The following is a 22301-nucleotide window of genomic DNA, read 5'->3' as shown; positions in this document are numbered from 1 at the left end:
CTATCCAACCTCTCAGAACAAACACGCCAATGGAAGGTTGTTCAAGTGGATCCAGAAGACTTTCTGATCGAAGCACATTTTATGAGGAGGCATTAATCCATCAAATGGATTCAGAATTAGGAGTTGATTGTCAAAGAGCCATGGTTTTCCATCCAAGACTCGTCCCCTGTCCCTCTGGTTTTCAAATTTCACCACGTACAAGTTCTGACTGATCTTATGATAAAAGTCCCACTTAACTTCCAGATCTTGCTCATTGTGGGTCTGACAACTTCCTTACCTTATGATTCAAGATCAATTTCCCCACCATACTTCTCTCACATTCAATCTTCAACTTCCCCAATTAATCTACCTCAAGTTCAATTTTCGAAGAGTTTTGCTTCATATAAGCAAAGTCGTACACTAATCTGTGTACCAATATTGATTCTTTCATACTTAAAATTTAAATTAATACTGTTTTTAATAAAATCTACTTTTGGACCAATCACAATAAATTGGTGTACATATTAGTACACAATTATGCTTGCAACTAGATTTTTTTTCATTATCAAATTCTCTTCTGCTGTTAGTTTTAGATTCTCACATCTCTCCTCCAAATCCTCCATTCCTCCCACCATTAATACGCACAATAGATTTTCCCTTCCTCACTCAACGAGCAAGACGAGACTTGCCATCCACCAAAACTTCCTCTACCAAAGTAAGCTTAGAGGAGAACTAACATAATTTGATTTATACAACCAAGCTTTTTGTTTGTTAGTATTGTTTTTTTTAGAATCTTTTAAAAAAATACACAAAATGCTTTAAAAAAACAAAAAACAATTTTTCAACGATCCTTGATGGACCAAAATACCTTATCAGGAACCCTTATCACGAAAGGAAACAAAGCCCAAAAAAAATTAAAAATGAAAAAAGACGGGATTTATGGCAACATATACAAACGGAGTCATGGACAACTAAGGCTTTGTTTGAATAATAAAACTATCTCAATTCATTTCATTTAATTATTTTAATTTTTTTAAATTTTTAAATAAAATATAATAAACAATTCTAACTTTTGCAAATTTTAAAACAAAAATAATATTCTAACCGTTTATTGAACTTTTATCTTAATATACCGAAGGGAAAAAAAAAAAATCATCTGAACTCAATATCCAAAGTAGGCCTTAACCACTGCTTCCGTACAATAGCTATAAGAAGCATTAGCAAGATGAACAAACACCATGTTCCATGGTATATGATATATTTACATGTTACGGAAAGAGCCAAGCAGTTCTAAACTCAGGAAAGATCAAAGCGAGCTAACAAGTTTGTCCACAACCATTAAAGACATTGGAGCTAACATTCTGGCAACTCTTGGCAGTGCCGGGTAGGTAAGCATGCCAAGTACGAACCAATTGAAGCTTAAGAGAGCGACTGCATCAGAAGCATGTTTGATCTTTATGGTGGAGAAAAGCTCGAATACACTCTTCAAGGACATGCCAACAACCGTGAAGAGGGCAACCACAAGGGGCATGCACGGGTCTTCAGCTTCCCAGATAATTATTCCAACCAAAAGTGATAACACCGCACTGAAAAGGCTATGTGACATTGCAACCTCCCTGCGTTGGCCAAGAACTTCATCCATATCTAATTGTCTGGAGATGATGTCAGGGTTAAGTGGCTGGATGCGGGCTTTTAAGAAATTCAGAAACTTTGTTTTAGGTTTTTCCTCATCTCCCCAAGTGTCTTTGGACATCATCGGGTCTTGGAGAAAGATACCACTTCCATTGTAACTGGATTTCCATGACGAGATCCCATAGGGAATGCCAGAGCTTTCAGAAAAGCCAGTGTTTTGGCCATTGTCCATGTCATCTGGACCTTTAATGCTCCAATAAACCTCATCCTTAATTTCTTTCAGCCGAAGATTCTCATTTTTCAGATCCTGAAACTGTTAACAATAAAAAAAGTATGAAGAAAACTAAATATCATCGAAGAAGAACAAACCTAACCCATCAAAGAAGAAAACCGAGCAACAAGAAGTCGTCTTGGAGCCAATAGGACCTGTAACTTTCCAATGAATGGAGGTGGTGACGAACTGCAATGAGAAGACAGAAGTCGGGCAGCAGGAGCTAAGAGAAGTGGGGGCAAGGGGTTGATACATGTGTAAAAAGCGATTTTAAGTGCCGGGTTCCATCCGACATTTAGCAGGTTGGATGGTATTCCCCCCGACTGTATCCGATCAAGTCGAGTCGGATCATGCGGGCAGGTCGAGTTAGTGGTTTTTCTGCATACTTCCTGTTAGTTGGGTTATGCATATTTACTTGTTTTGATAAATTTTTTTTACTTATTAAAAAAAACCATTCTCAGGCTATCAATCAGATGCAGAAAATAAGAAACTTGAAAAGACATTAACTGAGAATATTTTCTGACATTATTTGTTCAAGACTGAAACAAACAAGGACAATCCTAGAGATCCCGCTGGGGATCTTGCTAACTTGTCCCGCTTCTTTCTTTTTTTTTCTTTTTTTTTTTAATTTTTTGTTTATAGAAAGATTAACGAAAATTATATTTAATTATATTGTGAATTTTATTCATTTTTTAAAAATATTTAAAAGTGTTAAAAAAATATATTTTTAACACTTTTAAATATTTTTAAAAAATGAATAAAATTCACAATATAATTAAATATAATTTTCTTAATCTTTCTGTAAAAAAAAATTCAAAAAAAAAAAAAAAAGGGAGCAGGACAAGTTAGCGGGATCCACGAGTGGGATCCCTATCATTTTCCAACAAACAAACTTAGGTGTTTCATAGCTTTCACCGTAAGTGCCACACAACTTGCCATAAAAATTAGTTTTATTAAAAAAAAAAAAAAAAAAAAAAAAAAAAAAAAAAAAAGTTAGAATTTAAACCTTAATTGTTCTATGACGTTCTCAGAAAGCATGCATTCAATCCAGCGAATAAAATTTCTCATAATACTACAGTATGACATCTGTACCTCACCCTCTAATTGTTCAATTTTGGCAATGGCCTTGTCATGTTCTTCTTCAACCTCTGCTAATATCAACTCCATCCTTTTACGTTCTTTAATGGCTGTTCGAAGATCGTCTACCAATTCCTTCCTATCCCATTCAAGATTCTCCAACTCGATCTGGATATCATGCAGATACAATTCAAGCTGCACAGAATAAGAGCCACATATCTAGAATATGTTGGGAGCTGAAAATTACAAGCACAAGAAAAAAGTGCATAAATTAAATGGACACATTCTGATAGATTAGCGGAGCACGACAAAGCTGAGTAAAAACAAACATACACCTTGTCAGAAGCAAAAGCAGACACGGTGAACCAACGAAATCCTTCACCCTAGACTCAAAGCGGGCACAAAAATCTTACACAGTTATTGTCCAGAGAAATATAAACTCGAATGCTGAAAAGAAAAAATCCCTCAGAAATGTTCTCTGGTCTATTTGAGGCCCAAAAACAAAGTAACTTTTGGTAGGCCATCCCGGTATATATTCAACTGCACCCTTGTATGAAATATTCGTCCTAAGAATCCAAGTGCAGCGATAGTCACGCTATTCTATAAAGAACCCATTCATGGAATGCTCTTCAGCGCTGGAGGTCAAGGGTAAACCTTTAAGAAAACCAAACATAAATTTTTTTGATCAGTAAAAACCAAACATAAATTTTACCCTAGTTTGTCACACATTTAAATGAACGCTAAAAGTAACCGTCATCACATTGCCAGGTAGATAATATAATAAACCTGGCATAAACTTCACAGAGACTAAAGCATCATCTTTGGCAAGTTTCATACTTCAAAAAATTGTTCCAACTCGTTGCCCTATACCTATCAACAGTCTCATCAAAATTATACCTTTGCTCAATGTTGTGTCGTGTGCATAACTCCAACAAATTGACAATCAGAAGAAAAGCACAAGCTCAGCTACAATAATCTGAAAGCACTGGACTGGAAATAACTAAGTGAACATAGTACTGACCTGTCTCTCTCTCTTTAAGGCATTCAAAATTCGTACAGGCAGAGATATAAGCGCAACTGTCAACACCATGGTTCTGGAGAATAGATTCACGTGGAAGCCAAATGTAGCCCTTACCAACTCCATCCAAGTGTGAATTACGATGAAAACAGTTTTCATAGTGAAGAAGCATGCTAGTTTGAAAAGCGAACAAGGCCTTGTCACCAAAATTATGAGGGTAGCCGCTAACTCAGAAAACAACGTGATCAGATCCATCATGACTGATGCCTTTCCTGCACAACTACATGCCAACAGCTAGAAAAAAGTTGTTGTAGAAATATTTAAGTCTCGACATCCAGATGTTCATTGATACCTTCAAAAAAAGTTAATACAGTACAATATAAAAAGAAAGAAAAACAAATGGAAGTTGCAGTCACGGAGTTAAAAGAATCAAGTACAAACATAGCTCAGCTTACCAGAGAACATACTCAATTCATTCTAACGTGCAACAGAAGTGGTCCACATACATATTGAGCGATTTAAAACTAATATAACTGCAGAAAACACGTTCAACTGGTATTGCTGGCAGTAACAGTAATTCATGAAAAGTCCAAATGATAGAGTGAGGCGCTTCAAAGCAAAATGCATCAGAGAATATATCATCAATGATGATTAATGTGTAAGCCTAAGGTCCAATGGGCAAACCACCTTGAGGATGGTACTAGATCGGCCTAAAAGATTCAGCACTACGAAGATGAGATATGTGGACGAGATGTTTCAAAGCTAGGTTCAATTGACCTACTCTGCTATTCTGTTATCAAATATCGTAGAAAAAGAGAAGGAATTGAGTAGAAGGAGAGAAAAACATGTTTCCCACCCATCACCACATCATTGCCAGTTACCTTCTATGAGGATACCAAAGTGCAAGGATATTTCTTTTTTTTTTTTACAAGAAAAATTTATTAATCCTCATAATTAGGCAAACACAGGTAGCATACAAGAGAAATATACCTAATTACAGCACACTAACCAAAAAAGAAGCTTACAAGTCATTTAGATTAACCCCCTCTAATGCAAGTGCCTTAACACAAAGTAACAAACATTGATAAAATAAAACTCTAATTACCCCCCCCCCCCCCCCCCCCCCCCCCCCCCCCCCCCAAAAAAAACAAAAAAAGAACATTCTCTATTACCAAAGCAACGTCCATTCCACTCGTTCCATATACACCATAAAGGCACCATTTTCCATATCCATCCTTGCAAATATATCATCCCAAAGAGCCTTCGCCACATCACAATGGAGAAGAAGGTGGTCTGTTGATTCTCCATTCCTTTTGCACATAAAGCAACAATCCATTATGAAAATACTGCACTTCCTCAGCTTGTCTTTGGTTAGGACTTTTCCATGAGAAACCAGCTAACCAAAAAAAACAACTTTTACATGCACTTTGCTTTTCCAAATACGCTTCCAAGGGAATGTAGTAGAAGGTTGGGAAGTCAAAGCATTATAAAATGACCTTGCTAAGAAGTTCTAGTTCCCGGGATGAATCCACAACAGTTTGCCCGCTACACCATGCTCCAAAGTCAATGCACATTGTAAGTTAGAAATATCTCCCAGTTCCCAATCTTGCACTACTCTTATAAATGGCACATTCCACTGCAGCAGGCCATTTGAAATGTCCATATGAACAGCAACTGAAGCTTCCTTGTATGATGCTCTTTTGAAAAGAGAAGGAAAAGACTCCTTGACAGCAGTCTCACTGCACCAGACATCAAACCAAAATCTGACCCTAGTGCCTCGACCCACCTTAAATTTGAAACTGCAAAAAACAATCCTCCCAGCCCTTAAAGCATCACCTTCTTGATGGTACCTCCAAAGCCATTTCCCGAGTAAGGCTTTGTTGAAAGTACTCAGCTTTCATATCCCCAAACCACCACAAGAAAAAAAGGGTGCCCCGCCGGGGGGGAGGGGGGGGGGGGGGGAACAAATCTTATCCCATTTAGTCAAGTGGAACTATTTCTCATTTCCAAGTCCACCCTGCAAAAAATACAAAAGATTTTTTCCATACTATAAGCCACTCGAAGAGGAACTGAGAATAAAGAAAGAAAGTACTTAGGGAGATTGGATAACATACTTTTAATAAGAGTGATTCTACCCCCTTTGGAAAGATACTTCCTTTTCAAACCAGCCAATCTAGTCTCGATGTTTGTGATACCCTGTTTTTACATGTATTTTCACAAAATGAGTATTTTAATTTAATTATAATATTAGTTCTTTTATTTTAATTTAGTTTGTTTTTGGATTTAAAATTTAGTTGTTAGTTTTTGCTATTTATTTATTATATTTTAGTTTGACGTGGTGTTTAAATTAATTTAGTTGTTTTATAGTTTTTAAAATTGTTTTCGTCGGATCAGTTTCTGGACTCCAGAGATGAGGATTGGACTTCATTTTTTTTCTCCATCTTTTCTTTTTCTCTTTTTCTTTCTTCTCTTTTCTTTTTTTTTCTCTCTTTTCTTTCTTTTCTTCTTTCTTTCTTTTCTTTCTTCTTCTTTTTCCGTTTCTCCCCCCGTGCGCTACGCCCTCTCTCTCTCCTCACTATCGTCGTTCTACTTCTCAACCCAGCACCACCGCTCGCCAGAGATGTGGTCGACACCACCCACCCAGCTCTCTTCCCCTCCGGCCGGCGCACCGCCCCACCAAATTTCACCTCCATCCGAGCCACCGTTAGCCGCCACGAGCTCCTCCAAATCGCACGGTTTTTGTGCATTTCCACCGCCGTCATTCCACCTCCTGCCACCATCTCTTCACCACTTCATCACCTACCTCTTGCTATCCTAAACCACCCATTTTCAGCTCCGATCCGTTGCCGGAGCAGCTCCCACGAGCTCAACTCCATTTTGCCCTTTTTTCACTTCCACCACCACCCACGGCCAACACTCACTTCTATTAGCTTCATAAACATCTCTAGGCCATTCCCCATCAATTTTAAGTCTTGGTTTTTTCCCGTTCGAAAGTGGGTATTTTACAACCCACGGCCACAGTGTATTTTACACTGTTACGTTACTTTTTCTCCGCCGTTTGCAGCTCCTTGATCCTTCAAAAATTATCCTATAGCGCTGTAAGTATTTTTCAAACTCTATTTTAGATTTAAATATATTATTACTTTTACAATAAATTCATTGACTGGTTGGTTAATTCCGGACTGAGTCAGAGGAGTCGGGGGTCGGATGGATTTGAAAACGAAGTTGTTTGGTTGTTGTTGATGTTGTAATTTGTTGATAAATTGTGTCTTGAGGTGTGCATTGCATGATGCATTCATGTGCATGTATTAAATTGAGAAAAACTGATTTTATTTGTGTAAATAGATTTTCGGGTGCGTGTGTATCATGACCCCAAGCCGAGATGAGGTATTATCTTGGTGGAGCTCCTTTGGTCACTCGGGAGCGTAATATACTGGGTGGCATCCCCTGGGTTGTCGCTGGGTGACAACAAGAGTGGGCGGGATGGTAACGCTCTCGTACCAACTCCGTGGCCCTTTGCTGGCGAGGGCTAGAGGATGCTTGGCTACGTATGCGCGGGGAGCGAAACTGGGCATCGTTCGTTACGAAGTCACACGTATGGTCGTTACCCGTGATGTGACAATGGGAGCTAGGTGTGCGGATGACCCCTAGGGGAGGTCATGGTGCATTCAGATTAATTGGTTATTGAATTGAATTTTGTTTTGGGCCAAATGAGACTTTTGGCGTGAGTTGAAAGGTAATATGTTTTTGGGGCCAAATGGGATTTTTGGCGTGCGTGGAAAAATGTGAATTTATGGGATATGTGCATTTGGCAATCTTTTATACATATTGTTTGAGTTTAATATGTTTTTATCTTGTGGCGTTTGGAATGTTACTTACCTGCGGCACCATTTTGGTACCGTAGATTTTGATCCATATGTCGAGGAGGAGGAGGAGGCTGAGCCCGAGGTGGCGGCTCCGCCAGAGTTTTGATTTGGAGTTTTTATGCCTTGCAGTTTGGTTTTGAAACGATATTTGTGACTTGTAATATTTTATTATGTATGTTTTAAACGGGTTTGTATTAAACAAAAATTCTACTACTTAGTTATAAGACTTTTATTATCTGTTGCGTGTTTTTATTGTACACTTGTTGCATGTACACACACTTGGCACTTAGCGATAGGATGGTGACCCGTGTTGTCATCATCCCGACGTTTCAATCTGCACGTATTTTTATACGTGGGAATTGGGGGCGTCACAGGTGGTATCAGAGCGGTTTGACTCTAGGTAAAACCACATGTCCCGTAGGTGTAGTACCAGAAAGTTTTTAAAATTGTGATTTGAAATCTATTTTATTTAAAGTTTTCTATTTGACATGTTTTATTTGTTTTGTTTTATTTGATTTGAATTTATTTGAGTTAGCTTGTTTGTATTTATTTGTTTAGTTATGTTATTGCATGCTAGTATATTTTATTTTCTTGTTATGTGGTTTCGGTTTTGGTTTTGGTTTTATGTTGTTGGTTTTATTCAATATTTAAAGGGGGTAAAAGGTTGTGTTGTGGCAAGAAAATGGTAAGGCCAAGAAAGCCTACTAAAGAGCCTCGGGATGATACGCTGAGAGACAATGCCATAGCCCAAGCGTTAAGGCAAATGACTGATTTTCTACAGCAAAATTTTAGGCCACAACAAGGAGAGCCTAGTAGAGCGGTGCAAGCTGGATGCACCTATGAGCGCTTTCTAGTGCATAGAACCCCATCTTTCACGAGGGAAGAGGATCCACTTCGGACTGGAAAGTGGATTAGAGATTTAGAAAGAACATTTGAAGTCTTTGGTTGCACTGAGATGCAACAAATACTTTATGCCAGTTATTTGTTGCAAGGTACTGCTTCTGAATGGTGGGATACAAAAAGACTAATGTTGGAGTCAGAATTGGGGTCTTTTGCCGCTGTGTCCTAGCAACGCTTTAAGAAAGAATTTAATGATCATTTCTTTTCCGCTTCTGTAAGGTGGCAAAAAGCAAGAGAGTTTACAAGCTTGATCCAAGGAAGTATGACCGTGGAACAGTACGCCCGAAGATTTATAGAGCTTGGGCGATTTGCTACCCACCTCATCGCCACGGAGGAGATGCAGGCCGAGCATTTCCAAGATGATCTGCGTCCTGATATATGCAGAATGGTAGTCTGCCACCGGATTTTCACTTTTCAGGATTTAGTTGACTTGGTCACTCTTGCAGAGCGAGAGATTAATTTGAGTATGGGCTCCCCTTCAGGACAAAAAAAGGCAGAGTTTTACTGGCAAAGGAAGTAATTCTGGTTCACCTCAGAAGTTTATTCAGCGGACCGGGACTCGACCACAAGCAGCCTCAGGAGTACATATGGGAGGACGGGTGCCAGTTTGTAGAAGGTGTAATAGAGCCCATCAGGATGAGTGTCGGCTAAGTGGTGGAACCCATTGTTACCGTTGTGGCCAAAAGGGACATTTTGCTCGTGAGTGCCCTGTTAGAGTTCAAGGAAGTCGTGGAGGTCGACATAGTGGAAGAACAAATCAGAGGCAAACAGTGCAAGCTCGGGTATATGCTGTTACACCTGGAGAGGTTGATGATGAGGCACCAACGACCCATGATGCTGGAGTGATTACAGGTATGGATCTAATTTAATTTTGGATTTGATTTTTGGTGTGATTTGGTTTCTTCTTTGTATTTGGATTTCATTGGTTAATGTGATTGGTTCAAGGAGAGTCCGTTTATATGAATTTTATGCTTGCACTTTGTTTGATTCGGGTGCATCTCAGTCGTTTGTATTTTTCACTTTCACTCGGATATGTAATTTGGTTACGGGACCCTTGCCAAAATCATTAGTAGTGACTCTCCCAAATGGCGAAGTGGTGTGGTGTTCCAAAGTTGCATTGGGCTGTCCTTTGAATTTTGGTGGAAGGTTTCTGGATACAGATTTAGTTGTATTTAAGCTGCTGGGATTTGATATTATCCTTGGGATGGATTGGCTATATCGATATTCTGCGAGTATTAATTATAGAAGTCGAGTAATTAGCTTTCAGCTCCTAGATGGTGATTATTTAGAATTTGCGGGAAGTAAACTAAAAGAAAAGCCGGTCGTTATATCGGCAATTCAAGCGAGAAGAGAGATTGCTTGTAGAGCGGATGCCTTTTTAGTCCAAATGGTGTCTACGCCGTCTGAGAAGAAGTCATTGGTAGATATCCCAGTTGTGGAAGAATTTCCTGACGTGTTTGTGGATGACTTGCCTGGGCTACCCCCTGTTCGTGAATTGGAGTTTCTTATTGACTTGAAACCTGGAGCGGCTCCTGTACATAAAACCCTTTACCGTATGGCACGAGCTGAATTAAAAGAGTTGAAGGTTCAGTTGCAAGAATTGGTAGATAAGGGGTTTATTCAACCATGGGGTGCGCCAATGTTGTTTGTTAAAAAGAACGATGGTACTCTCAGTCTCAGAATGTGCATTAATTATCGAGAATTAAATAAGGTGACCATCAAGAATAAGTATCCTCTTACACAGATCGACGATTTATTTGATCAGCTTCAAGGAGCAGCTGTGTTCTCGAAAATTGATTTGAGATTAGGATACTACCAGTTGCGGATAAGAGATAAGGATATACCCAAGACTACTTTTAAATCGATATATGGGCATTATGAATTTAAGGTGATGCCTTTTGGGTTAGCCAATGCTCCTGCAGCTTTTATGGATTTAATGAATCGGGTATTTAGACCTTATTTGGATTCCTTTGTGGTAGTTTTCATTGATGATATTTTAATTTATTCCCGAGATTTTGAACAGCATGTTTATCATCTTCATCTAGTACTTGGAAAATTAAGAGAATACTAGTTGTATGCAAAGCTCAGGAAATGTGAATTTTGTTTGGAGGAAGTTAAATTTTTTGGGCATGTGATTTCCCGAGACGAGATGGCTGTTGATCCTAGCAAGGTGGAAGCTCGTTTATCATGGCAGCGTCCAACGACTGTGCATGAGATTCGGAGTTTCTTGGGACTTGCCGAATATTATCTAAGATTTGTGGAGGGATTTTTTCTCTTATCCGAAGCTTTCACTACTTTGACTAGAAAGAATGCAAAATTTATATGGTCAGACAAGTGCAAGAGAAGTTTCCAAGAATTGAAGAAGAGATTGACAACTGCACCAGTATTGGCAGTTCCAGAACCGCACAAGTCATTTGTAGTTTTCAGCGATGCGTCTAAATTTGGATTGGGATGTGTTCTTATGCAAGAGGGACGGGTTGTTGCTTATGCATCTCGTCAGCTGAAAGATCATGAGGAGAATTATCCGACACATGATTTAGAATTGGCTGCGATTGTGTTTGCTCTTAAAATCTGGCGGCACTATTTGTATGGAAAAGTTTGCGAAGTATACACAGATCATAAGAGTTTGAAACACTTGTTTTCTCAGAAGAATCTGAACATAAGGCAAAGGTGATGGCTAGAGTTAATCAGTGATTACCAGTACGAGATCAAGTATCATCCAGGGAAGGCAAATATAGTTGCCGATGCTTTGAGTCGACAGTCGCACTTGGAAGATGAAGCCGAATCGTCAGAATTGGATTCTTTACTTTGTGGGATGAGAAGACTTCTTATTGAAAGTTCACAACAAGAGGAAGTGCTATCTTCAATTCTTGATATTCGAGTAGTTGATTTTGAGGAATTGAAGACTCTTCAAAGGAAGGACCCGAAGCCATTAGATATTAGAAAAAGAGTCAGAAAATCTAGAGGGCCATTACATTATAGTATGGATAAGGATGGAATTTTTCGATTCCGAGATCGTAGAGTAATCCCAAAGGATTCAGACTTTAAAGAGCGAATTATGACAGAAGCTCATGCGGTCCCTTATTCAATTCATCCTGGCAGTACGAAGATGTATCGTGATTTAAAAAAACATTATTGGTGGGAATGGATGAAGAAGGATATTGTCTTGTATCTTGAGAGATGTCACACATGCCGTCAAGTCAAGGCCGAACATCAAAGACCCACTGGTATGTTCCAACCCCTCCCTATTCCTAAGTTAAAGTGGGACGACATTACGATGGATTTTGTAGTGGGCTTACCGAGGACTCATAGTGGAAAGAACTCGGTTTGGGTGATTGTTGACTGGTTAACTAAGAGTGCTCATTTCTTGCTTGTTAATAACACTAATTCCTTGGGAAAGTTGACTTGCTTGTACGTAAAAGAGATAGTGCGGTTGCACGGCATACCGAAGAGTATTGTATCGGATCGGGACCCACGGTTCACATCTGATTTTTGGAACAGTTTACAGGCAGCATTAGGTACTAAGTTGAAGTTTAGTACTACATATCACCCTCAGACGGACGGCCAATCAGAGCGCACTATTCAAACCCTTAAAAATATGTTGCGAGCATGTGTTATGGAATTTCAAGGAAGTTGGAAAAATCACTTGCCTCTCATAGAATTTGCTTATAATAATAGCTTCCATGCATCCATCCAGATGGCTCCTTATAAAGCTCTTTATGGGAGGAAGTGTAAATCGCCTTTGTGTTGGGATGAAGTCAGGGAGAATAAAATAATTGGGCCCGAATTAATTCAAGAAATGCAAAGTCAAGTTCGAATTATAAGAGATAAAATGGCAGCAACTCAGAGTCGTCAGAAAAGCAACGCAGATACAAGAAGGAGAGGGTTATCTTTTGAGGAAGGTGATTGGGTTTATCTCAAAATCTCTCCCATGAAAGGAGTTAAGCGTTTGGGTAAAAGTAAGAAACTGGATCCGAGATATGTTAGCCCTTTTCAGATTTTGGAGAAGGTAGGGTTCGTCGCTTATAGAATTGCATTGCCAGAATATTTTGGAAAAATTCATAATGTTTTTTATGTATCATCCTTGAAGAAGAGTTTTGGACAACAAGAGCCGCACTTTGTCAACCCAGAGCGTATTTAGCTGCAACCAGATCTTACTTATGAGGTTGTTCCTTCGCAGATTATGGATTGGAAAAAGCAACAGTTGAGATCCAAGACGATACCTCTGGTAAAGGTGGCATGGGGAGATCCATTAGCTCAAGATTTCTCTTGAGAGAGAAGTAGACATGAGAGAGTAGTATCCCTATCTGTTTGAGTAAATGACGGTACGTTTCTTAAACTTGGTCTCAGTGAAATCATGTGACTTGTTTCAAGTTAGTGTTTGATCTTGCAAATTTCGAGGACGAAATTTGTTTTAAGGGAGGAGGATGTGATACCCTATTTTTACGTGTATTTTCACTGAATGAGTATTTTAATTTAATTAAAATATTAGTTTTTTTACTTTAATTTAGTTTGTTTTTGGACTTAAAATTTAGTTGTTAGTTTTTGCTATTTATTTATTATATTTTAGTTTAAGGTGGTGTTTAAATTAATTTAGTCATTTTATAGTTTTTAAATTGTTTTCGTCGAATCAATTTATGGATTCCAGATGTGAGGATGGGACCTCATTTCTTTTCTCCATCTTTTCTTTTTCTCCTTTTTTTTTCTCTTTTCTTTTTTTCTTTCTCTTTTCTTTCTTTTCTTCTTTCTTTCTTTTCTTTCTTCTTCTTTTTCCGTTTCTTCCCCCGTGTGCTACGCCCTCTCTCTCTTCTCACTATCACCATTCTGCTTCTCAACCTAGCACCGCCGCTCACCGGCAACGTGGTCGACACCACCCACCCTAGTTCTCTTCCCCTCCGGCCGGCGCACCTCCCCACCAAATTTCACTCCATCCGAGTCACCGTTAGCCGCCACGAGCTCCCCCAAGCCGCATGGTTTTTGTGCATTTTCGCCGTCGTCGTTCCACCTCCAACCACCATCTCTTCACCACTTTATCACCTACCTCTTGTCGTCCTGAACCACCCATTTCCAGCTCCGATTTGTTTTGCCGAAGTGGAAGAACAAATCAGCAGCTCTCACGAGCTCAACTCCGTTTTACCGTTTTTTCACTTCCACCGCCATTTCCACCGCCACCCACGGCCAACTCTCACTTCCATTAGCTTCATAAACATCTCTAGGCCATTCTCCATCAATTTCAAGTCTTGGTTTCTCCCCGTTCGAAAGTGGGTATTTTACAACCCACGGTCACAGTGTATTTATTTTACACTGTTACGTTGCTTTTTCTCCACCGTTTGCAGCTCCTTGATCCTTTGAAAATTATCCTATAATGCTGTAAGTATTTTCAAAACTCTATTTTAGATTTAAATATATTATTGCTTTTACAATAAATTCATTGACTGGTTGGTTAATTCTGGACTAAGTCTAAGGAGTCGGGGGTTGGATGGATTTGAGGACGGAGTTGTTTGGTTGTTGTTGATGTTGTGATTTGTTGATAAATTGTGTCTTGAGGTGTGCATTGCATGGTGCATTCATGTGCATGTATTAAATTGAGAAAAACTGGTTTTATTTGTGTAAATAAATTTTCGGGTGCGTATGTATCACGACCCCAAGCCGAGATGGGGTATTATCTCGGTGGAGCTCCTCTAGTCACTCGGGAGCGTAATATACTGAGTGACGTCCCCTGGGTTGTCGCTGGGCGACAATAGGAGTGGGCAGGATGGTAACGCTCTCGTACCGACTCCATAGCCCTTTGCTGGATGCTTGGCTACGTACGTGCGGGGCGCGGAACTGGACATCGCTTGTTATGAAGTTACACGCATGGTCGTAACCCGTGGTGTGACAATGGGAGCCAGGGTGTGCAGATGACCCTTAGGGGAGGTCATGGTGCATTCGGATTAATTGGTTATTGAATTGAATTTGGTTTTGGGCCAAATGAGACTTTTGGCGTGAATTGGAAGGTAATATGTTTTTGGGGCCAAATTGGATTTTGGCGTGCGTGAAAAAATGTGAATTTATGGGATATGTGCATTTGGCATTCTTTCATGCATATTTTTTGAGTTTAAATGTTTTTATCTTGTGGCGTTTGGAATGTTACTTACCTGCGGCACCATTTTGGTACCGTAGATTTTGATGCAGATGTCGAGAAAGAGGAAGAGGCTGAGCCCGAGGAGGCAGCTCCGCCAGAGTTTTGATTTGGAGTTTTTATGCCTTGCAGTTTGGTTTTGAAACGATATTTGTGACTTGTAATATTTTATTATGTATTTTTTAAACAGTTTTGTATCAAACAAAAATTCTGGTACTTAGTTATAAGACTTTTATTATCCGCTACGTGTTTTTATTGTACACTTATTGCATATACACACACTTGGCATTTGGCGATAGGATGGTGACCTGTGTTGTCATCATCCCAGCGCTTCGATCTCCACGTGTCCGTACGTGGGAATTTGGGGCGTCACAATTTTTTCAGTAACACCATCCCATATTGACTTGGATTTATAAGGGGTCCCCAATGGAAGACCAAGTTATTTCAGAGGCTAAGAAGGGACCTTACAACTAAGATGTCAGCCAGGTCTCCAATTGAATTAACCAAACCAACGGGTACCAATTCAGATTTAGATAAGTTTACCTTGAGGATGGAAATAGCTTCGAAACAAAGCAAGAGAGCTGTCAATGATCGATTGTGGTTAGGGCCCGGTTCACAAAAAATTGAAGTATCGTCGGCGAATAGAAGATGGGATACATTGACACTCCCAAATGTTGAACCACCCATTGAAAAACCATACAACAAAGATACATTCACTACTGCCTTCAACATTCTACTCAAAACATCCATAATTAAAATAAAGAGAAAAGGAGATAGAGGATCTACTTGTCTCAAACCACGAAAGTTGTTGAAAAAGCCCTTGAGAGTACCATTGATCAGCACTGAAAATCTAGCAGTAGCAATACAATGCTTATCCAATTGCACCACTTCTCCCCGAAACCAAATCTACCAAGAATGTAAATTAAAAAATCTCAGTTTACATGATCAAAGGTCTTCTCCATGTCAAGTTTGAAAAGTATACCTGGGATGCTAAATTTAATTCTACTATCCAAAAATTCATTAGCAATAAGAACCGAATCCAGAATCTCTCTCCTTAACAAAAGCATTTTGCAACTTCAAAATAATCTTTTCCATGACTGTGCTCATATGATTGGCAAGAACCTTGGATATAATCTTGTAGACCCCACTCACAAGATTAATGGTAAAGGCCTTACAATCTCTAGGCCTTGGGTTTGGGGGTATGCCCAGGTGAATACCCCCCGATGCCCCATTAGAGCTAGCCCCCTTACATTCCAAGATAAAATCTTAGGTTTCATTAATCACAGAGTTCACTCGAGCCTTGCTCTTACCCCTACTTACACTACCTTCCCAACATCATAATTAATAGAGCAAGCAAGTCTCTTCAACTCCCTATCTGTTTTGGCGTAAAATCAAGCCAAAAGAGTTGGCCTGTCTCAATAGCTATGAGAAGGACTTTACATTGGTCTTCAAAGCCCTCACATGAAATACCTATACATTCCCTTATTTCATCCACTTTCTACAAAACCCAAACTAACTGCAAATCTATGCCACTTGAGCCTAGCAGCATCATAATTAATCTAAAGCCCCTTGTTTCAAAGAGAGGAGGACGAATTATTCACATTTCATTTGATGGTCAGAGGCAAATTGAAAGCTAAGAAGTGGTAATTCTAAGGATTCCCCGGGGGAAAATAGAGATGTCTCCTACGTTACCCATAATATGTGGAAGTATCGACGTAATTTCATAGAGTCATTCGGTCTGAATGCTACATGAAGAACATAAGCCAGATGAAGGAACGGGAAGACCTAGGATATAGAAGATCATAACATTACTGATTCGGCAGACTAGGGATGCAAGTAGTCCGGTTCGGTCTGATTTTGTACAAATTTTGGGAACGAACCTATATACACTGGTTTTACATTTTCAAAAATCGATCCCAGACCAGTTACCTCCTAAACCAGTACTTTCAGTTTTACTGGTTCCCTTCCTCTAATCCTATCTCATCCAAAAAGAAACAATCAACACCATCTACTAGCTCTTTATAGATTAAGTGCAACTCAGACTTCTTCACAGATCCATTGTTCACAACCTCCAAGTCATACTCAAGAGAGCATGAAACCCTAACGCAATCCTCAACAGACTTATCCTGAAAACACAACCTTACACCCTTGGAACTGCTCCCACAGCTATCAATAGGCTGCAAAGGGCCTCTAGTCATTAAAAGCATCCCATTTTCGACAATAAGCAAGGAAGACAACAAGGCCCCATAAATCTTGACACTCTCTTCAACCAAATCACGGCTTAAATCGCACCCAAAAACAAAACCATGCTTCAGCAAGCCATCCAGGGGGTCGCTGGCTTGATGGAAGCCTGGCTCGCACTTAGGTGTTTACAATCATGTTGGATGGATGAATCAAAGGTTACCTTGGGGCAACAGCAAGATCCAAATTGTTTGGAGTATGAAAATCAAAACTAACTCAGACTAGTACTCAATTCTTGAAAATAGGTGATAAACTTTCATTCAAAATAATAGCATAATAATCTAATATAAAGCTGCAAAATATTTAAATACCCTAGGATTCGGTTAGTCCCCCAAGTATTCCTTCTAACAATCTTTTTCAAGATAACATTCCAAAACAACCCAACAACTTCTAAAATTAATGGAAACAAATCTAACAAATGAACAAATTGATATTCAAACTTCCTAATTTAAAGAGCATTCAAATGTCCAACTTCCTCCAAATCGTATCAGCCCCTAAAATCAAAGGAATTGCCAACAAACTCGGTTAACATTTAGATGGCAAGTGGTTGGTCCTTCTTGCATCTCCATCAGTCCTCCCCCCTTCAATACTAGCCTTGTCCTCAAGGTCAAGCTCAGGAAATTGCTCCTTGCTCTTCCTCCCACAAGTCTTCCTCCTCCTTCGACTCCATCTCGATGAGAAAAATTTCCTTCACCTTGCATTTGTGACCCATTATGAACCTATCCTTGCAATTGAAACAAAACCCCTTCTCTCTTTATCATTGCATCTCTTCCCATGATATCCTATTCACACCCACAGTTAGTGATTTGACTCCATTTGATGCACCTCCACTAGAGCCTCCCGGTGAAAAGTCCTTGCTAAAAGTTTTGTTTGCACCAAACTTGGAAAGCATTGAGAGTGGTTTTCTTACCTCAAAACGGCTATTCTTTCTCAAATCTTGGAGTTGATCCTTCTTAATCCGTGCAACCTCCAAGGCTTGCATCAAGGTATTCGGCTTCTTAATCTTTACCTCCGCCGCCAATTTACTTTTCAAGCCTCCTACAAAAGTCCCAATGAGGGTTTTTTCCGACCACCTTTGTACCCTTGTAGACAAGTATTTGAACTCATTTTGATAATCCCTTAAAAATCCAATTTGCATGATCTTTGAGAGAGTCTTATGATAGTCCATATATTCGGTTGGCCCAGACCTCCCCAAGAGCTCCTTGACAAATTTCTGCCATTTCAATTCCCTCCTTTGAGCTCTATAGGTCTTCCTCATCTATTGCCACCATTGGTTAGCCTCCCCCTCAAGGAAGTAGGCCCAATAGGACAACTTTGATTATGTTCGAAGTATTGCTCAGCCCTACTTACCCAAGTGCTCGAGTCATCACCATTGAACTTAGGAAAGTCCATCTTAGGTTTGATGGCTTCCCCCATTGGCCTTCCATTACGAACACCTCCTCTCTCACCTCAATTTTGTTTAGCCCTTTTACTTTCCTCAGTTGATTCCTCATCAGAATTTGAGGAATTTTTATTAGATGAATTCGAATCCACCTCCCTCTCATGGTGTTGGCTTCTTATAGACCCAAAGGAAACCTCAGGACTATGGTGTCTCTCCGCCCTTCTTCTATGGCGCCTTCAACCTCCATTCTTTGTACCCTCCTTTGGTTCACCAATTGGTAGAGCACCTCCTCTATCCTTCCAAGCTATTCATTGGTGGCAATTTGTTGTGTCTCCAAAGTGACGTCAAGGTTTTGAATCTGCTCCGTATGCGTCGGTTGTCACTCGGCCATGATCTTCCTCCTTGGCTTCCTCTCTACGGGTTGGACGCCTCTCAATGAAAGTCCAATGATGGAAGCCTCACTCGCGCTTAGGTGTTTATGATCGTGTTGGCTGGGTGAATCAAAGATTACCTCAGGGAAACACGAAGATCCAAATTGTTTGGAGTATGAAAATCAAGACTAACTCAGGCTAGCACTCAATTTTTGAAAATAGATATAAACTTTCATTCAAAATAATAGCATAATAATCCAATACAAAACTGCAAAATATTTAAATATCCTAGGGTTTGGTTAGTCCTACCCAATTATTCCTTCTAACAACCTTTTTCAAGATAACATTCCAAAACAACCCAACAACTCCTAAAATTAAGGGAAACAAATCCAACAAATGAACAAATCGATATTCAAACTTCCTAATTTAAAGAGCATTCAAATGCCCAACTTCCTCCAAAACACATCAGCCCCTAAAATCAAGGGAATTACCAACAAACTCAATTAGCATCTAGGTGGCAAGGGGTTGGTCCTCCTTGCATCTTCATCACGGCATCCAGTAACCTTATATGTATCGGCCTGGAGGTCCTTGGAACAAGTGACAACGGCTCCTAGGAGGAAGCCACTTTCGAGCCCACCAAAACATGCCTAGAGACACACGGTAGAACATATTTGTGCTCCGACAAGCCAATTGGAGGGTCACTAGCATTCGCCGGCCTTTTCTATGCTGGCTCAGAGGTCTCTGGATCCTGCGATGGCGATGGCTAGGAGAGAGCCACACTGAAGTCTACTAAAACATGTCTAGGATCACGTGAGCGAGAAAATTCGTGCACCTATAAGCCATCTGGAGGATAGCCGACGTCCAGTGACCTTATTTGTGCCAACTCGGAGTTCCATGGCCAGTGTGACAGTGGCACCTGGGAGGAAACCACGTTTGGACCCACGGAAGACTTAACCCGCCATACACACTTGGACCTTACAATTGACTTCCTTTGGCCCATGTCCTTTAGAACACAAACAACATGGGCCCGTCAACCCACTGCCCAAGCTCATAACTAGCTCTGAGCTCGAGTCTATTTTAGTCATCAAAACATAATTTTCTCAAACAAGCCCAACAGCTTAGCTTTTGCAGCCCACAGCATCCCTTCAACTTCTCCCACTGCCAGAATACTCACAGAATGCAAACCGTCACCCCCACATGCCTTCATGTGCTGACATTTGTCCACATGCATAGCAATCTGCAAACCATTTTGAATTGCTCCACCAATCATCTTCCCCTTCCTCCTAACATCCCTCTCCCCTCCTTCCATGCAACTGCTTGCCGAAGGACATGCCGGTTTCATCAAGGCTGATAACCCTCCCCACTAAGAGACCCTTAGTAAGGGGATACCCCTTCCCGCTGACAGCAATCCACTGGCCTCCTTTCTACGCCGATTCTAATCAATATCGGCGTGAATGTGTACTGCTCTTTTTCATCAGAAAAAACAAAGACATTTATTCCAGCCACCGAAAGTAAGTTTGACACAAATTCCATCCACCCTCTACATTCAGACCTTCGGGGATAACCAGGGAGCCTCTCTTTCTACCGTTCCCATACACATCCAATTGCAAGAAATGGCCCTTTGGATTAGCATAACGTTGAATGATAAAAACACCATTTCCCTCCCGTACCTTTATGAGAAAACCATCACTCCGATGGTGAGCCAAACACTCATCCGTCACCTTTTCCGCCCATGTCGCTGACGACGCACTTAAATAAACATACTGGAGTACCTTTCTGCTTCTCTCAATAATGTGAAAGAAATTACCCTCCTCTTTCGAAAATATGAAAGTCTTCGATTCAACCTTCAATCGCTATGACATTGTAGCAAAAAAAATTACTCACAAGCACTTATTAAATATCTTTGCAACAAAGTGCAAGGATATTTAATAAGAACACTTGGGGAAGATGAAAACAAAATTAGAGGAATTATATAATTCTGCATTTCCTCATTCTAACGATGAGTAATATACGCAAGCTCTTCGTGCGTGTACATGTGTGTGTAAATATATTCAATAAGTCACATCCACATTGACGGATTAAAAGCATGCTTAAATGGCCTGCATGATATCTACAACAATGAGTTTTATACTCACGCTTCGTACCTATCAAAAAAGTTTTATACTCAAGCTTTCGCCCGTTTCTTAGATCAAATTAGCCTTTCATAGACCTATGCAAAAAACAAACCAGTATCAAACAGTTCTAACCACTGATGTACCAATAGTGTGATCAAGCTCTAACTACGTAATTTCTACACCCGAAATCAATATTGATAAGCTCGAAACAAATCGGTGAGAGAGAAAGAGGGTGTACTTAGAGAGAGAGAGTCACCGAGAGAGATGACGCGATGGGGAGAGGCTGGCGACAGGTTCTCTGCGAGCTGGCTTGTCGTCAGTGGTTTCAGTTCGACGTGAGTGACTCGGCAAGCCTGGACTGCGAACGGTGGCTCGGCCACAGTCGACGTGGTCTTGATTTCTGCTGATCTTGGTTTGTCCGTAACGAGAGAGAGCCGTGAGGCAGAGAGAGAGAGAGAGTACGCCGGGAGAAAGAAACAGAGGAAGAGAGAGGGAGCTTGAGCTTAAGACAGAGACGGCGACAGGGAGGACCGAGGAAGCTCACCTATTTTCGTTGGTGTGCATAGGACATGAATGACCTTGAGCTGACGTGAGTGACAGCGGTGGTCTTCATCGGTGCAGACATGGCGTGAGGCAGGGGCCTCTGTCAGCGTGCGTTGGGTTGGCGTGCGGGACAGAGCTTGAGGAAGACAGCCGTGAGCTTGGACTAGCTGGTTCTTACCGGCCTTAGGCGGCGTGAGAGGCTGAACCTGGTCTTGAGAGAGAGAGCCGAGAGGGGGGGAAATATGGGCGAGTGTCACAAGCCGTAATTCGGCAGTTCCGGCGTTGACGACGGAAGGCTCTGGAGATGAGTTGCGGAGGAAATAAGGTTGCACCTGGCTTACGTGTTCACAGTAAAAGCAGATATTGCCTCGATCGCGACAGGTGTTGACCTTTACATGGCTTTATTAGATCCGTTGGATTATCACTGAGAAAACCTCTTCTCATCATCACGTGCTCCGCATATGATCTTACTCGCGGGTAGAGGCTTCGGCCGTTCGGTTTTGGTCTCATTCCATCTTCTCAATTTAAATATTATTTAAAAATAAATATTTTTAATTTTTTTATCTAATCATCATTTAATAATTAAGTTATCTTAAATTTTTAATTAAAACACAAAAAAAAAATTTATTTTTTAAAATTTTAAAATAGAAATAATATTAAAAAATCATATTCTTACGATATTTTAATTTTATTGCAATAGGTGAATACTATAACAAACTTCAAGGTAGTCGATAAATTCTCCTCTCTCACCTAGCAAACACAATATTTAAGAGTATTGTTATTAGAT

The 22301-nt window shown here is 40.3% G+C and overlaps 1 protein-coding gene and 1 pseudogene across 11 annotated transcripts; both read right to left on the bottom strand.

Annotated features, from left to right (window-relative positions):
- Nucleotides 1-1118: 1118 nt before the first annotated feature.
- Nucleotides 1119-21828, bottom strand: LOC122281618. 11 transcript variants are annotated; one of them, XM_043093280.1, is made up of 5 exons: nt 6092-6286; nt 5150-5994; nt 3981-4257; nt 2975-3154; nt 1119-1924 (listed from the first exon to the last, which is right to left on the bottom strand). In XM_043093280.1, exons 2-5 carry the CDS (start codon nt 5311-5313, stop codon nt 1286-1288), a joined length of 1260 nt encoding a protein of 419 aa, XP_042949214.1. In that variant the 5' UTR covers nt 5314-5994; nt 6092-6286; the 3' UTR covers nt 1119-1285. The 11 variants fall into 11 exon arrangements, with proteins under 11 accessions (XP_042949214.1, XP_042949215.1, XP_042949216.1 ...); XM_043093281.1 differs by having other exon boundaries at nt 2975-3127; nt 6092-6173; XM_043093282.1 differs by lacking the exons at nt 5150-5994; nt 6092-6286 and adding an exon at nt 21210-21828 and having other exon boundaries at nt 3981-4329.
- LOC122282263 overlaps nt 19942-22301 on the bottom strand; it is a 59148-nt pseudogene continuing 56788 nt past the window's right edge.

The sequence above is a fragment of the Carya illinoinensis genome, chromosome 11 (assembly GCF_018687715.1).
Source record: "Carya illinoinensis cultivar Pawnee chromosome 11, C.illinoinensisPawnee_v1, whole genome shotgun sequence".
Classification (NCBI taxonomy): Eukaryota; Viridiplantae; Streptophyta; class Magnoliopsida; order Fagales; family Juglandaceae; genus Carya; species Carya illinoinensis.
The sequence above is the reverse complement of the archived record's forward strand: the minus strand, read 5'-3'. Positions and strand labels throughout refer to the sequence as shown.